Genomic DNA, 18,619 nt, shown 5'->3' with positions numbered 1-18,619 from the left:
CACAGCGACACACTTTTGTGGTGTTTGTTTTGTCTGGGATTAGGAGGCCTTGGAGTTCAACAACCCCAAACACAACCAAGGTGGCAGCAGAACCTCGTATGTCATGTAAGGTCAGGTAGAAGTACCACATGGGAGGTGAACAGTGTCAAAGGTCAGCTAGAGATGAGCACACACATGCCACTTCCAAGATCCCTGGAAGATGCAAAGAAGCAACAGAGGGATTTCACACTGAGTCATCCGTGATTGGGCACACTTGGAGGGCAACAGGGTGCCTGGAAAGCCCAGAGGGACCCTCGAACCTCCACGGCAGCTTTGGTCATATTATTCTCAAAAAAGGTGGGATTGTGTAAGCGGGTCTTGAGGATAAAGTAAGGTATTCTAGAGTGTGTTCTTGTATTTGTAGTATGTTTGTAGGATAAGTCATCTGAAATATACTAGTTAAGTTGTCAAATGGATGGTGTGTGTGTGTGTTAGGGGGAGGGGGGAGGCGGTTAAGAGTAGGGGGAGGACAGAAGGAGCCACTGTGACAGCTGCCCTCATAGGTTGAACTGCAGGGAGAGGGGTCAGTTACAACATAAAGCATGGGTTATTATGGACTGTTTTTTGTCAATGAACAACTAACATGATGTTTTTTTTGACTCACAAGTGGTGTCAAAATGCTTGGAAACCGTGTTACTGCATAGGTACAGTTATGATGGGTTGTGGAACTCATTTGAATTCCCAAACTTAAAAGCTTAACTCGAGCCCAACGTAACCGTAACTCAGAATTGACGATCGAAAAGAAGGTAAGGAAATAGGTTTCGGGGGATGTGTCGAAGTCGAACAATCCCAGACACCACATCTTGAAGCGAGAGGTTCAAATTCCCCTCCCATTTCAGACTGAGACGGCCTTGCGGTGCGTCTGCAGCTCTGGCCCCACTTCAGGAGATAACATCACCCTGAGCATCTCAGACACGCAGCAGATACCAGCAGAGAAACCCAGGCCGAGAGACAGAGACAGAGAGAGACAGAGAGAGAGACAGAGAGAGAGAGAAACGGGGAAAGAGAGTGCAGCGCAATTCAAAGAGTGGTTGAGTGAGGAGAAGAGGTCGGCATAGAGAATGAATGGAGTCACTATCATCTTAATAGCCCTGTTTGATGGGGGTGCATATTATGAGATGTCTGCCTCCTCTTTAGCCAGTCAGCTATGTGTACCTGATGGCCTCCTTTATCTCCAGTGAGGTTGGGATGGGATGGGCCATAATTGTGCAGCACAATAACATTTAATGGGCGATCCTTTCGCATTCCAGTGGGCGGGTAACTTTACCTGACCTCTGTTTAAAGGTGGTTTAAAGCCTATTTGGAGTAGGATGGATAGATGGAGGGATGGATGGATGGAGAGATACCGAAAGTCTGAGAAGTCAGATACACAAACCAGAGGCATTTCGGTTTGAGTGGGCTGACTAACAATGTGGGCATCACGGCACCTATAAAGGTGTGTGTGAGTCTATTGTTGTGGAGTTGATGGTTTTTAGAGATTAGATATCTTAAAGGCAGCAGACTGCCTTTACTGGTTTATTGGGACAGTTTGCCACATAATTGCAAACAGACAACACACAGGTCTCAGAAGCAATCACTAACACAAAACAGGTACACACAAAAGGTGTCACGCACACGCACACACCAGACAACAACCCAGATGACCGCTCCCTTGCGTCTCCAGGTCAGACAGCAGACAAGGTGGAGGTGATGTCAGACACATCATGCTTCAGGTGTTCAAAGTGTCTCTCGTCTTTATCAGGAACGCTGATTAGGCTGATTACGGCGTCCGTTCACCGAGCAGGGACTACAACTGGAATGGCAGGAATGCTCTCGAAGGATGAGCGGAAGACGGAAAGAATGACAGCAAGTGATAAACCGATAACTCAAACGAGATGAATAGTGGAGAGAGTGAGAGACGAGGAAAGAGACTGAAATAGAGAGTGTAAGGAGACACTTATCCTCTGAAGAAAAGAAGAAAAGGAAAAAAAGAAAGGGAAAAAAGAGACAGGCAGAAACACCATGACCTTTACTGTCATCAAACTCCAGTTCACACTCTGGTTCCTAACGGCACCGCGTCCTCTACAGTACGAGGAAAACCACATCAGAGCTCTGTTTACCCCGGCCGGCCACGGGTCATCGGTAGCGAGCGATGTTCAGTGAGTCGGAGCGAGCCGGAGAGCTGAGGGGAGATAAGGGGCTGTGCCGGCCCACCTAGCCAGCGAACTTTATCACTCTCCAGTGTGTTTGTTCTGCTGTAAAGGTGATAACCCTGGGGGCCTCTGTGCGTCTGTACTCTGATGGTTGTGCTGTGTGTACACCCCCCCCCCCACACACACACACACACACACACACACACATACACAGAGACACACACACCCTCCCCGGATCAAAGCCTGAGAGGTTGGGCGGGCAGCAGGTCTTCTGTTAGGGGGGGTGACTTATTAACTACCAAGGGTAGGTGGTTGATCTGAAAGGATGATATGAAGGCTGTGTGTGTGTAGTCGATATCCTAGAAGCCTGGGGGGCGTTTTTGTTGACTAACCACTTCTCACCCATACCGCAATGCCTTCCGTGTGGTGCCAGGCTGCATGGGGCGCCAGGGGTGGAGCACAAAGTGCAGACTGGTCATGTGTGCTCGGCCCTCTACCATCGGTGACATGCAGACTGCGAATTATACAATGACAATCGGGGGGGTCAACTTCTTCTTCAGGGCGTGTATCGACCCCCCCAACCTGTTGTTTTTACCTCTTTTAGGGGGGTCCAAGAGAAAGTCAAGCACTCTGTGACATCAAAAAAAAGCTCCTTGCAAAATTGCGCAAAACCTGATGAGCTCAGCCTGATTTGACAAACTTGTGGAGTCCATGCCAGTTTGAGTACACACTGTCATTAAAGTACCAAGAAAATACCCAGAATACCCAATACTAAGAAAGTCATGTACATTTTTCAACTTTTCACTCAAATTGCTACACTGATTCAGATTTTTGGAGCATATGTATATCCTACATATGCGGTATGAGTATATTGCATTTCCTATTTATATGATACTGTATGTTGTAGCATACAGATACAAACACCTGCACACACAACATGTCCAGCCATTCATAACTTAATAGAGCACCTTAACTGCTCTCTAAGAAAGTGACCAGTCTCAGTCTCAGTGGTAATGCATATGTCTTGCCTGGCAGGAGAGAGCAGTTTTAATACCCACACTTCAAGTGACCGGAGAGGAAAGCTGAACTCTCCTGTGGCTCCAGTGCTTTTAAGGCCCCGGCAGCTGTTCCCCCTGGCGTGTCATGTGAGACTAGAGGATGCAGGCCGCATGCTCCAGCACTAAGTGGGGAGTTTGGCTTTCCCTGCTGTGACACGGCGGGGGATACGTTCTTTTGGACGGGCGCTCTCTGTTGGAATTTGACTTCCCATCTTTCTTCTCTCTCTCTCCTTTCCTGCCTCTCTTCATCTATCACTACTGGCTTTTACCCTCAACTCAAGCTCCTACTTCCTTGCATCTACAGTGCCGGTGACAGAACCAAGACCAGGACCAGGACCTGACAAAGACCAGGACCAGGACCTAACAAGGACCAGGACCAGGACCTGACCAGGACCAGGACCTGACAAAGACCAGGACCTGACAAGGACCAGGACCAGGACCTGACAAGGACCAGGACCTGGACCTGACAAGGACCAGGACCTGGACCTGACAAGGACCAGGACCTGACCAGGACCTGACAAGGACCAGGACCTGACAAGGACCAGGACCAGGACCTGACAAGGACCAGGACCAGGACCTGACCAGGACCAGGACCTGACAAGGACCAGGACCTGACAAGGACCAGGACCTGACAAGGACCAGGACCAGGACCTGACCAGGACCAGGACCTGACAAGGAACATGACCACCATGTGTAAAAGAATACTGATTAAAAAAGAGGAACATGATGAGCCCACAGCCATAAACCTGTGCCTTTTTCGTGAGCAGTAAATCCATACTACACAGACCAACCCCTGTCAATCAGCCTTTAGCGTATAGGAACTCTTTGCTATGGAAGTGAGTTGTAAGGCATTGTAGGGCAGATTAAGAGATACAGCTCAGCCATGTTTTTGCTTGTCCAGTTTGTGAGTTTGTCTCCTCAGGGGAGGAAGACAGGAAGAGTCTCGTCTAGGGTGCAACAAATCTCCTCTTGCTCCATGCATTGGGTGTGTGTATGTCAGACAAAGAGAAAAAAGGGTGTGCGTGTGTATGTGTGTGTAAGCATGTAAGTGAGATGCCTCCTGTGATAACAGAAACATTGGTCCACAACTTCAGAGAGAACCTGAATGGTGGACGTTGCTCAAAAGTAGGCTTGAGTTTACCTCAAAATGTACTTAATTTAATGAAACTAGAAAGAGAGAGAGAGAGAGAGAGAGAGAGAGAGAAGAGAGAGAATGAGGGGGCCATCCCTCCTTGTAACACTGTTAAGATCAGGTCTGTATTACAGATAGAAGCTGAGAGAGGGAGAGAAGCGGGTGAATGAGTCTGTAGAGTGGATATTTTCAGGGAAGGAGGGTGAGACACAGACAGAAAGAAAGCGAGAGAAAAAAAAAAAGAAGAGAGAGAGAGAGAGAGAGAGAGAGAGAGAGAGAGAGAGAGAGAGAGAGAGAGAGAGAGAGAGAGAGAGAGAGAGAGAGAGAGAGAGAGAGAGTGAGAGTGAGAAACTGCCTGTGCAACTACTGTGCGAGGAAAACACACAGGCCATTTAACTGAATGAGAGAGTGAATGTTGTTTGAAACTCGCCATGCCCTATTTCTCTTACAAATTGTCTCTGCTCTTTAAAAAGTGTTTTCTTTGGACCCCTATGAATCGATTTGGGGTGGGGGGTAGAGGGGAGGCTGCCATTGGACAGCTGTGAGGAATTGAGCTTTGCAGCTGAGTGAGAATGTAACGAGGCTGTCCGTGGCTGCTAAATCATCCTTCAGATCAATTAGAGAGTGTAAACCCAGGTCACACCCCATCCTGTTTGTGTTCTCGTCTCCCTAACATCAACTGTACTTACACCCAGTGGTATAAACACACACACACAGTAGAGGATCACACACCCTGGCACATTGTGTTTGATTGTATGCGTGTGTGTGTGCGCGTGTGTGTGTGTGTGCGTGCAGTCTAATCCACGGCCTCAGAGGAGCCATGCTCCTACGCCTCACACATAGTGGCACGCAGTAGTCTTCATGTTGAGCAGAGAAGCTCGGGATGGGATGAGCCACAGGGCTCCTCTGCTCTGTAAAGCATTACCCTATTGAAGCTCTCCAGGGTTGTCTCAATGACAAGGTTTAGAAACAAAACAGGCTGCAGCCATGATCAAAGAGCCGCTTAAGATGCATGTCTAGAGCTCTAATGATACACAGGCAATGCAGGCGCGGGTGGCCCGACTCCACATGCAGGATTTCAAATATAACAAACTCTAAGTTCCATCGGGAGAAATAAACAAAATACGGTTTCCTACGGGTGTGTGCTCAAAAGCCTGTAGCACTGGAGTGTGGAGGTGAACGTGTGCGAGTCTTTACCTTTGCCTCCGTCTCCCCACGGTGCAGAGTGTAGAGGTGATGCACGGCGCTCTGGGACGAGGCCCAGGGGTGCGTGAGGACCTGGAAGACGTGGAAGTCGTGGCCCAGCGTGTCGGCCGTCACCAGCAGCATGCCTGGGGAGAGAGGGAGCGCTGGTCAGCTGGGACACGCACTGTGCACCTGAACTGGGGCTCAGCAGGCTGACCTATCACAAGCCAGCCACAGACACTGGGATCTCCCAATTCATGCAAAAGATCCTTCCACAGGATACTAATGATTAATAATACTATCTTGAGGAGATTTTCTTGACCTAGCACTGTCACAGTGTCTGTTCTGGGCATGAATGGTAAAACATACACAACACAATATAGCCCAAAAGTTATGTTTTTTGCAATGGCATGGTTTATCTTTTGAATTATATGAAGGATCATTTCAGATACGCGCCTATGTCAACGCAGTGGTAACAAAACAATTTAATTCACCAATCCTACATTTACAGTATTTAGGCTAATGGATATAAATCTAAAACCTCGCCCACAACTGAAGCCATTTACTTGAGAAAAAGGGTCAATGGAATGCAGTTAATAATAAAACCACTGGACCATGCAAAAACAGACTAATCCAACAAAGTTGGACGTATCAGCGCCACCATGCCTTTAAACAAACAAACCACCCCTTTAAAATAGGCAAGCTATCGTTTGTTGTAGTCGTAAAACGCAACGTTATCCCTAACATCATAATTTGTTCCCCGGTTGAAAGTATAACCCATGCCGTCCTCTTCTTGGAAGGGCTGGGAGGTGTGTGTGTGTGTGTGTGTCCCTGTTTCATCACACGACCACAGTGCAGCTCAAGTGCAACCTCCGCTGACAGGACCATTCATTTCTGGCCAGTTTTATTTGAAGTTCGTCAAACTCCAGAAAGTATAGGCCTTTACTGTAAACAACACACTCAACAAACCACACCAGAACAAACCCAAAATCTAAACGGGCTGTCTATGCACTGCAGAGTTCGACAGAGCCCTAAAAACTCCAAAAGCTGAAACCTTTATACTCCGCCAGCAGCACAGCCCTCCAGGCCTCGGCCCACAGACTCACTCGACAGGAAAGTAATTAGTCATTTTCATATTTTTTTCCGTTGTATCTTTTAGATTGCAGCAGGTTTTCATTAGTGGGAAGACGTTATTCGATGGCATCTCGAATGCGGAGGAGGGTTGGAATTGCATGGGATTAGAGGACCTCAAAAGCACGTGCGTGCAGGATAGAACAGACTTCCCACCCCCCAGGGAGAAGAACATGGGACAAAACGATCAACACAATCCACTCCAACATTTCTAGGTGTATCCAAAAATGTTCACCAGCCGCTGTATTTTAGGTGTGGAGATGGCCTTAAGGTGGAGGAAGGAGGCATGAGTGGAGGACGGAGGGCACTCAGAAGAGGGAGTCACGCAGATATTGAACGGGCGACCAAGACGATGAAAGGAGAGGGGAAGAAGAAGAAAAAAGGCAGCGGGCCGAAGCATTAGACGGCGGTTAGCTATTCATGCTGTATCAGAACGACCAAAAACCCAAGCATAGGCCCTGGCCCATAAACTGGAGGGGGAAAAAAACCACGCCCCAAATGAGGTGCCAAGCCACAAGAAGCATTTGCGTCAACTGGGACTACATGGAAAAGACTGGGCCCTTCTAATTATAGAGGCTGGAAACGGAAGCGGGGTGATTAGGAGTTGAGGCGCTGCGGTCTGTTTATCTGGGAGCTTCCTCTCTCCCTCTCTCCCTCTCTCCCACCCACCCTTCTTTCTTTCTTCCTCCCTCTCTGGTCATCAGTCCATCCCGCCCACTGCGCCAACATGTGACTGGCTGGAGTCTTTGACAGATAAGGCTTGGGCCCAGGCTTCTGCTGATGGTATGCTCTTTGCTCCAAAAAAGCAATTCTGGGCCGAGCGCTATGAGCTACGAGTGCCCCGGGCTGGGGCTTTTGTGGCCTTGTTGAAATACAGAGGCCCTCATCGAGAGGCGTCAGTCGGTTAGCCCGCGGGAAGCCCAAATTAAAAAGGAGGCTTGCTGGTCGGCGGGCGAGCCATGGCCGCTGTAAAAGATCTTTTGGGGAAACGTGAAGCCGTAGACGCACCGGCTGACACATCCTATTTATAACACCTTGTCCCCGAGGGTGAAGTGTTATTTACAACGTTTTCGTATGAAAACGGGCTGGCACGCACACAAACACACGAGGCCGAAGCTAAGTGAGAACCTCTAATTTGCCATGTGTGTGAGACATGCGTCCACAAACGTGCAGGCCAGTGATATAATCATTTCCATGAATCCAAAGTCTCCTTCTCTCTCTTTCTGGACCACTAAAGGACTTCTTTCTTGTTTTGTTTTGCTACAGCCTTTCTGTCACGTCCCTAACCGTGCAAACACAAAACATCTGTTCAGTCCCATTAATAGTGAGAGGATGTTTCATTTCCATAGTAGCCGGGTCTGCATTTTTTCAGAGAAAGAGAGAGAGAAATTGTGTGGATATGTGACAGAAAGAGAGATAGAGAAATAGCGTGTGTGTGTGTGACAGAGAGAGAGATGGATAGAGCGAGCAGGAAAGAGAGAGAGATAAAAGAGGGAAAGGGGTCGAGAATTGAAGCGGGCGATGAGGTCTCCCACTTGGCAAAACAGAGGGCAGCAGCAAAACAAGTGCCCTTTCCAATTAACAACACTTCAGCTCCAGAAAGCTTTCAAAAAAAAGGGGAAATCTCAAATTATAACCATGTGTAAACCTTAAAGGGGAGGGCACTGGGGAATCAGAGAGCTCTGGTGTCAAGTGCTGCATAGACTTCTGAACAAATGAGAGCAACTCACTCGCAGTGGAGTATCCATCTCTGTGGCTGTTTCATCTGTAGGGTTAGCTGTTGGGAGTGCTTGTTTCTGTGTTGCCGATTCTGGAGAGAGAGTGCATACTGTGTGTGTATACGAGTGTGTGTGTGTGTATGCGAGTGGGTGTGTGTATGGCTGTCTCTGTTGACTGCGTCCGTGCTGGGCTTATCGAGGTGTTTATGACAGCGGGCGGAAAGCCCTCACACGGGTGTAGTAAAGTGGGCTCTGGCCTTACATCAAAGCTGCCCACTCGTCCCAGACCAAGCTAAGTTCACTGGGTCTCAAGGCCTCCCTCCCTCTCTCTCTCTCCCTCTCTCCCTCTCTCCCTCCCTCTCTCTCCCTCCCTCTCTCTCCCTCCCTCCCTCTCTCTCTCTCTCTCTCTCTCTCTCTCTCTCTCTCCCTCCCTCTCTCCCTCCCTCCCTCCCTCCCTCCCTCCCTCTCCGCCCCTGTTTTTACCTCACCACCCCAAAAATCCAGATAACCAGAAGAGAGGGAAGGGACCCCACAGGCAGGGACACACATGTACACACACGTTACGCAAATGGTCGATATGCTGTTGGTCTTTTACGAGGAAAGTCCTGAAGCTTCACCTGCTTTGTTTAGAAAGGGGATTGTTTGTTGTTGATCAGAATGCTTCTACAAACTCATCTTAAATGAGGTGGAAAAGAAGATTGGATGGAAGGATAGAGAAAAGGAGAGGGGATGAGGGATAGAGGAAGCAAGGGCGCATGGTCAAAAGGTTTTTTTTTATTTATTTTTTTTAAATCTCTCTCTTTTGGTCTTTTCTTGACTGTCGTGATGACCGCTACAGATTCCATGATGGTTGATGGTGGGTGTAGAGGCCGGGTACTGTGTGGGCACCTTGTCCTGACACTCACCACCACCTCTTCACAGCCATCATCCAGTGGAGAAGCTTTATTTGCACTTGGCACCAAGGGCCTGGCAAGAGCGGGCACAGCTGGCACGAGCGGGGCACAGCTGGCATGGAGCCTTTAGCATGGCACAGCAGCGCTAGACTGCGACCGCTCTGGCTTGGACTGGGACTTGCTCAAGCACTCTTAACTCCCCAAACCACATCCACAATTCACTCTGGGAGCGTTTGTAGGGAGAGAGAGAATGAACGAGGGAGGTTGGGGGTGAAGGAGGGAGGTAAGGAGTGAAGGAGGGAGGGAGGGGAAAAGGTGCTTACGGTTCATTTGATCTACAGTGGGGTGAAACCGAGGAGTGTGTTTTTCTAACTGCATCACAGCCAGACCACCAGTGAGCTGAGCTCATATATTAATAGATTTTGTGTATGTGTGTGTGTGTGTGTGTGTGTATATAAATATATAAGTGTGTGTGTGTGTGTGTGTGTGTGTGTGTGTGTGTGGTGTGTGACTGTGTATGCATGTGTGTGTGTACGTGGTGCTTTATCTGTGCGTGTGTATCTGTGTGTGTGTGTGGTGTGTGACTGTGTATGCGTGTGTGTATACGTGGTCTGTGCATCTGTGCGTGTGTATCTGTGCGTGTGTATCTGTGCGTGTGTATCTGTGCGTGTGTGTGTGCGTGTGTGTGTGTGTGGTGGTGCGACCTCGCCGAGGGGCTGCCATTAGTTGAATATTAAGATGTTGGTGAAAGCCACTAACAAGGCAAAACCTGTCTGCCCTTTCAAGTCACGCCTCCTTACTGGCCAAGCAGGGCCTGTGGGTGCCAGCCAAACTGATGGAGCGTGGCTGAAAGTGAGGCGCTCAGTACTAGATTATCTCGGTAGATTTTAAGTGGCGAGCTACACTTAAATCCGTCATCTGTGCATGGAACGCTTGTGTGTGTTTGCACTGCTCTGCGTTCCTTACCTCGCCACCACAAAATCGACTGGCCCCGCCCTCTTTGTTGTCGAGAATGAGAGTCCAAGAGGCACAATCCAAATCAGTCATCCTAACCCACACATCACTTTACACTTATTGTATACTGTGTGTTTGATGTGTGTAGTGTACATTCTGTGCATGTGTACACTGTGTATGTGTGCATGCTGTAATGTGGGTGTGTGTGTGCGTTTCTTTTCTCTTTTTTTTCTCTTTTTTTGGAAATCTGAACAAACACGTTCTCACAGTAGATTAGGCAAACCCCTTTTGTTTCCATGTTTAAAAGCTCCCGAAACTAATTTGTGGCGAACCACAATCTCCAGATAAAGAGCTGGGACTGCAGAGGCGAGCAGCGACCGATGATAAAAAGCTTTAATCCTTTTCTCTGCAAACAGACAGTCGCCCCTCCTGTAATCTCCTTCCCTTTAAATTTGCCTTTATTTCTGAGAGTGTTCTGTTAACTAATGAATCCTCTCAAATGTTCGCCTCCACGGATCCAATTTCACAGTGCCCTCCCTGCGGTGCCGTTGGATTCAGAAGAGGTGTGTGGGGGACAAGCTGTTTTGTAAAATTGTGTGTGTGTTGATAGGGTTGGTATTCATTTACACTACTGGGAAAGACACTGTCACAAACTAGCCAGCAAAACAAATGTTAGACACGCTCACACACACACACAGTCTCCCCCCCTTTCAAAAACAATCAGACATTGTGAGTTGTTCTGTGTGGGCTGTAAATGACGACGACAGTGCTGGAGTGTCTAGTGTGTGTGTAGTGTGTGTGTGTGTCAGGTGGAGGTCTGGAATTAAGGGAGTAGGTTGTGTGGGTGATTCAGGAGGTTTGGTATGGGTTGATGTTTCCACGAAGACCTTGAGCGTGGTCACTGGCCCAGTCTCACTATCCCTCCCTCCCTCCCTCCCCCCCCCCTCCATCCCTCCCTCTCTCTCTGATCTCCATGTGGTTTTACAGGCCTCAGGTCTGAGGCCCCTGACTCCCCAGCACGCTGCTGCACGCTGCTGCACCAGTTTAACCAGCTCGGCATGGAAACACCATCAAACTAGCCAGGGCCAGCAGCAGCTTTTACAGCCTCAGACAGTGGGAGAGTGTGTCTTCATACCAGCGCCACTCAGAGGGCTCAGTCCGTTAGATGGCTCAACAGGTCACCTCAGGGATGGTAGTCATGTAGTACGATTGATATGACCTCAAACTAAATACTAATAACTTTTACTGTTTGCGGGGAACCTGGCAAAAGAAACAACTGTTTGGTCAAAATATTAATAATCTTCTCATAACAGGAATAAACGGCAGAGATGTTACTTTCTTCTTCTTCAGTTCTACTTTCACTGTTTTAAGAGACAAAGGCACACACACACAAACAACAATAAATAGCAGTCACAAACAAGTTGAAGGCAATTGAGCTGTGGGCGGGCGGAAGGCCAAGAAAATTATTCTTTTGGCTTTGAGCACGAGAAAAAGAAAGAAAAAGAAGCAAAGACGACAGGCTGAAAGAGTGAGAACAGATCACATGAGCGGAAAGCTCCGGGCCAACTGGCTTTCTCCGGCTGGGGCTGACGCTGGGCAGACAGAGAGGCAGCCCCCGAGAGGCAGCCCCAGCCGCCCTCAGCATCACAACAGGAACCAAAACAATCATCACGGGAGATTTGAACAGCTCAGAAACTGCGGCCTATGCGTAGCGGGTGAAATAAAGAGAGAACAAATGAGAGTGAGTGAGAGAGTGAGAGTGAGAGTGAGAGTGAGAGTGAGAGAGAGAGTGAGAGAGAGAGAGAGAGAGAGAGAGAGAGAGCATTACATAGATTATGACAGACCTCTCTAGGGGGAACTATATAGATCATCAGCTTTGGTTAATGCCATTATGAAATGGAGCTTATGCGGAGCCAGAGGCGCTTCGCTAATGCCCGTGTTCGCCCCTTGGTGAGTCGTGGGCAGGAAGGGAAAGGGCACAGACTCCTGGCCCCCACCCTGGGACTGGGGGATGGGAGGGGGGGGGGGTGCTCGCTCCCTAATCCAGACTGATTGGGTCACAGTGGACAGCCCCACAGCTGGGCAGAACTGCACACACGCACACACACACACGCAACCACACCCTGGGTTAGGAGGGAAGGCAGTAAAAAGCGCCCAGACGGCATGTGCACCAACACAGAGCTGTCTGGACACTTGCAGGCACAAACACAAGCACACACAGAATAGAGAAGACACCAACATGGCGGCCTGATCATCGTCTGAGGCATGTTTTCAGGCGTAAATCACAGAGGCGGGGGAGCCGCGAGAGCTAATTACTAGCTCTGTGCGAAGACACAACTCGTTTCATGCCGAATGAGCGGGGCTGGTGTGCGTGTGTGCAGCCGCTGGTGAGCACGGGGTGTCTTCCCTCGTGTTCAGCATGTGTGTGTGGGATCTGGGGCTTTGGGCCGGGGGCCGCTCCCTCTCACACATCAGTGGGACGCAGGGACAGAGTTATGACACCGCAGAGAATCTTCGTCACGGCACAGCTGCTCCGCTGCTTTCCGCAGTCACGGCCCATTCCACAGGCTAGTCATTACAGCGCTGTGTTGCTAAACACGGGCCGGGGGTTTGGTGGGACGTGGCAGCGTGGCATGACATGTGCTCAGGCCTCATGTGACATCCTTTGAAGAGATTCCAAAACTTCCCGTCTTGAAGCTCAATTAGAAAGTCTTGGTTGGAGTGCTGTAGTAAGGTGTGGGGGATTCAATGTCAGATAGGTTTGAACAGTGCACTGTACAAGAGAGTGTGCACGAGAAGCTGTGTGTGTGTGTGTCTGTGTGTGTGAGAAAGGCAAAGAAAAGAGGGAAAAAAGGAGGGGGTTACATAAGACTGTATGGACGAGGAGGTTGCCTAGTGTACATGAGTGATATCAATCGATTCAACAGAAAGAGAGATGAATGAGAAAGACAGTAGGAGAGACAGCAGGAGACATGGAGAGTGAGAGAGAGAGATACATGTAGCCTCTCTAAGAGCGGTTCTATTCTCTGAGGTAAATGGAGGTGCAGCCTCGGGGGAGGGGGGGGAGGGGAGAGAGAGAGAGATGACAAGAGAGAGAGAGAGAGAGATGACAAGAGAGAGAGAGAGAGAGAGAGAGAGAGAGAGAGAGAGAGAGAGAGAGAGAGAGAGAGAGAGAGAGAGAGAGAGAGAGAGAGAGAGAGAGAGAGAGAGAGAAAAAGAAGCAAGGGAGGAGAGGTGAAGCGTGGAGGGACATTGTGTGTTGCTTCTTAATCATCGCCATACAGCAGTCTGATACTATTCTCTGATCAATTCCCTTTTCAGACACACAAGCATTCTCTTTCACACAGACACACACACACAGTGCTATCTGACCCGCGACTCGAGCCGATGACCAAAGTCAAGGAGCGTGGGCGTGAGGAGGTGAAAAACACTCACAGCTCACACACAACACACTGCAGCTGTTCAGAGGAACGCTCCACGACCGCCTTCAACGCCGTCCTCTAATTACACCACTAGGAATAGAAAGCAGAGACGCCACAGTGACAGAGCGCCAGCCGCCCCAAAACTGCACCGTCCGCGGCCTGGCTGCGCCACCTCCCCACCACCACCACCATCCCCCCCCCTCTCTGTTGTGAGTCCAACATACACAGGCCTTTGGGGTTTGTTACATAACAGCCCCAGAGCAGGCTCTGGACTTTCCAGACGCATCCAGTCATGGCATTGTTTCATGCTGGGGCTTTAGACGTTATAGGGGGGTGGTGTCCTCCACTTGACCACAGTGGAGGGAGCCACATACAGGCCCAGATCACAGAGGTAACACTCCCTTGCCCCCAGCACACACACACACACACACATTTACACAGACACGTAGGCACCCACATAAAAATACACTTTTTTTCTGAGCTTCTGGAATAGTTCATCTTGGGCCAGTCGGGGCAGCTTGAAGGCAACCAGGGTTTCAGGACAACTCCAGACTCCTTTTCTGGCCGTCCTGGAAACGAGCAGTACTTAAGACAACAATGCCAGAGACATTTTTGATCATGCGGACGGCTTAATGATTAAAGAGTCCCAAATGATAGCATGCTAGTAAGGACCTCTTGCGGCAAGCATTCGTCCTGATCTCATTAACGGACCAAAATGAGGGCCGCTTGTTTGTTTTCCAGGGGTGCTCCTCTGGTGCCTGACCGATGTAATCATTCAAAACACTTATGAGGGGTTCTGCAATTAAGCGGTAACGGGCACATTATTTGGGAGTTAGATCAAGACAGGTGCGGGTGTGTGTGTGTGTGTGTGTGCGTGGGGGGGTTGACAGCACCCCCTCAGCTATCTAAAAACACACAGCTGGGGCAGAGTAATGGAACGGGCGCTGGGGGGCTGTTGGCTTGTTGACTTGAGGGTTGTCTAGAGACGGGTGTGTGTGTGGGGGGGTCGTTTTCTTTGGTGAGACAGGGACTACAACGTTGGTTTCTTTGAACATTACGTTGTGGGTTCTTCTGGAACAGATACGTGTAACTTTAGGTCCCTTTTACTGAACGCCCACCCCATCTCCCACAGCCAGCAAAACGTTTTGACGGCATTCTTACCTAATTAAAAGTTGGCCCCCGAAGCTTTCCTGGAGTTAAAGACCCAATATGTTGTGAATGGAGGTGGGATAGTGTGTTGAGGTCCGTTTTACAGTGAAGGCTTTCTCTCTGAACCTTGGTCATAAAGATGAAAGCCGGTCACGGTTGACCGTAGCTGTGCGGTTGACCAGAGCGCTGGCACCATGATCTTTATCTCCTGTTCAATCCGGCTCCACACACAGTTATGGGGCAAAGGTTGACGCAAGGGAACCTCGGTGAACCATGTGCGCCCCCTTGAGGTGTTTGTGCCAGGTCACAAAGGGGCAGACAAGAAGCCCTTCACCATGCAGCTTCTCAACTTGTATTATGTATTATCTATGTATTCATGGTGGTTATTCAGTCTCTAGTTTTGTGAGGTTTGGTATCACAGATCTGGTATGATGTCTCAAACCAATTCCTCTGTTCAATTCAGTAGGCCTTGGACATTGGAGGCAAACCGTATATGGACTGCAGATCCAGATGAGCACTTCTCCAACCAGGAGAAAACCTCAAGCCCAGACATTGAGCACACGGGAGTATGCATGCGTTGTTTCTCCATTGTTTTACTGTTGCTGCTAAATCTCAAGAGTAGCATACTGAAATGCTGGTCTACATCAAGCAAGTCTAATTCCTGTATCCATCACCAGCAAGGTACGATCTAAAATCTTTGGCATTTTGAAATACCATAAATGTCAGGCCCGCTCATAAAACCCTGCGTTCAGAGCCTGATTCATCAACCTTGAGTCTGACAGAGTTTAAGCCCTGTCCTTCTAGTTTTAATCGGGTGTTTACCAGGGAACAGCGTGCTATGGATGTGTGGGTCATTGTCTGAGAAACTATGACTCATACGCCGAGAGCTCTTATTGATATCGGTAGTGTGGGTACTAGTACTTTGTGTGTTGTGTGCCTTTGTGTGTAAATGAGAATAAAGAAGGAGGGAGGGAGGGAGGGAGGGAGGGAGGGAGGGAGGGAGGGAGGGAGGGAGGGAGGGAGGGAGGGAGGGAGGGAGGGAGGGAGGGAGGGAGGGAGGGAGGGAGGGAGGGAGGGAGGGAGGGAGGGAGGGAGGGAGGGAGGGAGGGAGGGAGGGAGGGAGGGAGGGAGGGAGGGAGGGAGGGAGGGAGGGAGGGAGGGAGGGAGGGAGGGAGGGAGGGAGGGAGGGAGGGAGGGAGGGAGGGAGGGAGGGAGGGAGGGAGGGAGGGAGGGAGGGAGGGAGGGTAAAGAGATGGTGGGAGGGAGGGAAGGTGAAGAGAGTAGAAACATTTTGTCTCATCTTCACCTCCACATAGCACAGTCTGAAAACATTCTCTGATCAATTCTCACTTCACTCACACACACAATTTGGTGCTCCCCTGGGGAACAGCCTGCAATGGATGCCAGGGTCATTGTCTTGGATACTATGACTCATGAGCCAAGAGCTCATAGATAGAATATCAGTGTAAGTATGAGAACTTAGTAAGTGTGTGTAGTGTGTGCTGGAGTGTGTAAGTACAATGTTGTTTTGTATAAGTACAGTGCTAACGTGTGTGTGAGGACACTGGTGCCTCTGTCTTCAATATGAGCCTTTTCCTTGGAGGAGCACCATTCAGTCTGTAGCCTAAGCATGTGAAGAATTCCAGTGGAACTGGAGGTCACAGTGAGCGCCATCTTTCAGCAGCTTTTTTATTACATGCACTTCCAGCAGGCCCTCAGACAAACACACACACACACACACACACACAAAAGAAGCCAGGACACAGCATGGTGTAGAGTGAAGCAGGTTTAAGACACTCTGGCTCAAACTGAAGACCGACTGAAGGGAGGGGAACAATAAAGAGAAAGAAAATCAAAGAGCGAAAGAAAGGCAAAGAGGGAAAAGAGAGAAAAGAAGAGAGGACTAGGAAAGAGAGAGAGTGGCGGTGGAGAATGGCATGGATGGTTTACATTGTGTTTTAACCAGCTGAGACCGTGTTGTGACACAGACGACAGGATGTCAAATGAATTATGGGGGCTGACCCCAGACACAGACACTCCAGACTCAAGATAGCCCTCTTATGAGTGAGAAGATGAGCGGAACCCAATACTTCATACACCCAGGGCGGCTCTTAAGGGTGTCGGCTAGACATCAAGGCCAGTCAAAAAGTGTGTATGAGTAAGTGAAAGGGCTGTGTCCCTAGCCAGTGGTGTGTGTGTGTGTATGTGAGTAAATGAATGGTCTGTGTTCATAGTTGTTTCGTGTGTGTATGTGTGGCGAGAGAGAGAGAGAGAGAGAGAGAGAGAGAGAGAGAGAGAGAGAGAGAGAGAGAGAGAGAGAGAGAGAGACAGGTGCCTGGGGCTGGGCTCACCTGCAGCCTTTACACAATGGAGGCCACTCGGTCAACCAAGTCCTGCAGTAACAGTGACACTTCACTCCACAGTGGGAGAATGACAAACGTTCAACAAGTAACACACACATCAGACACACTTCTCCACATCACAGGCCCAGTCACACCCTACCCTGGAGTCCCGCAAGGGTTACCACGGGGACAGCAGCGCCACATAAGAGACACAGAACTTCACACACTCCCCAAAAATGTATTTTCAAGGCTCAATTCCTCTAAATCGTTCACTTGCCTTGGAACTGCCAAACGAGCCCTTAAACTTCCTGAAGTAACCTTCAGATTGGTACTCTCGGTCCAAAATAAACACTTGTGTTTTGACATGCACTTGTGTGTGTGTGTTGCAAGTGCTCTGTGTACTCACCACTGGGGTTGAACTGCATGCAGGATATGGGCTTATCGTGGGCTGGGAAGTGGGCCACAACTCCTTCTCCATCAGAATCATCACTCACCAGGACCTGAAAGGTGAACACCACACACATGGTCATGCACCACAGCCAAAACATTCCCACTATGGGACTTTCCAAGATCTCCAAAGTTCCATATTAATACTCTATCTAGCCACTAAACATATTCTGTTTCTTCCCCCCTAGACACACTGCTTACCAGAAGATGACAGACAAAAAGTCCAGTGTGATGACTTTGGTGCCTACAGCACCATCTACATACTATGCTGATTCATCCAAAGGTCTGTGTGCAGAAAAACTAACTACAAAATCACACTGATAATGAGTATTGCCCCCTTGTGGATAGACAATATCCTCTTATGAAAGAACAATTCACCCACTTGGTTTACACATTGGTTCACCAGAAAATGAATTTTCTCTGTACATCTTAGTAAAGGGACACCGCCTGAAACTCAAGTGTGTGTCTCCCAGTGTCTGTGTATGTGATATAAACTTAGGTCATGAAAAGAGATTAGAACTAAGCCCATACATGAGGCAAGGAGGAAAGGAGAGGGAGAAAGGAATACAGAGAAGGAACAAGCATGAAAGAGAAGGAAAATAGGAAAAAGAAAGCGGCGTAGAAAAAGAGATGGAGAGGGACAAGACAAAAAGAGACAGAAAGAGACAGAGAGAGACAGAAAGAAAGAGAGACAGAGATAGAGACAAAGAAAGACAGAGAATGAAAGAGAGACAGAAAGAAAAAGAGACAGAAAGCGGTGTCAAATCTGGCCCCAGTGCTGCAGGAAGGACTAGTGGGGTTGAAATGTTTTAATAAGAGCTGGTCCAAACAGAAAACAGCCAGCAGAAACGAAGGCCTTCATTTTACACCAGAGGGAAAGAGAGAAAAAAGAACAAGGGGAGGAGAAAAAGAAAGAAACGGCTGGGTGACATAAACCAGATCCCTTTTATTATGGCGCAGGCAGACAATGTTGTTCTGTGAGGGAATCCTGCTGGAGCCCTTTGAAAAGAGAATTAG

The 18,619-nt window shown here is 49.0% G+C and overlaps 1 protein-coding gene across 4 annotated transcripts in view; it reads right to left on the bottom strand.

Annotated features, from left to right (window-relative positions):
• bcas3 (BCAS3 microtubule associated cell migration factor) overlaps positions 1-18,619 on the bottom strand; it is a 196,270-nt gene that overhangs the window by 149,374 nt on the left and 28,277 nt on the right. For all 4 annotated transcript variants that reach the window (XM_084673587.1, XM_084673586.1, XM_084673585.1 and 1 more), the window contains exons 13-14: positions 17,562-17,655; positions 5,559-5,692 (exon numbers count right to left, since the gene is read on the bottom strand). In XM_084673587.1, coding sequence (XP_084529713.1) covers positions 5,559-5,692; positions 17,562-17,655 — 228 coding nt within the window. The remainder of the gene's footprint in view (positions 1-5,558; positions 5,693-17,561; positions 17,656-18,619) is intronic.

The sequence above is a fragment of the Hypomesus nipponensis genome, chromosome 15, assembly GCF_054491055.1.
Source record: "Hypomesus nipponensis isolate SF chromosome 15, ASM5449105v1, whole genome shotgun sequence".
Classification (NCBI taxonomy): domain Eukaryota; kingdom Metazoa; phylum Chordata; class Actinopteri; order Osmeriformes; family Osmeridae; genus Hypomesus; species Hypomesus nipponensis.
This window is presented reverse-complemented; position numbering and strand designations above follow the sequence as displayed.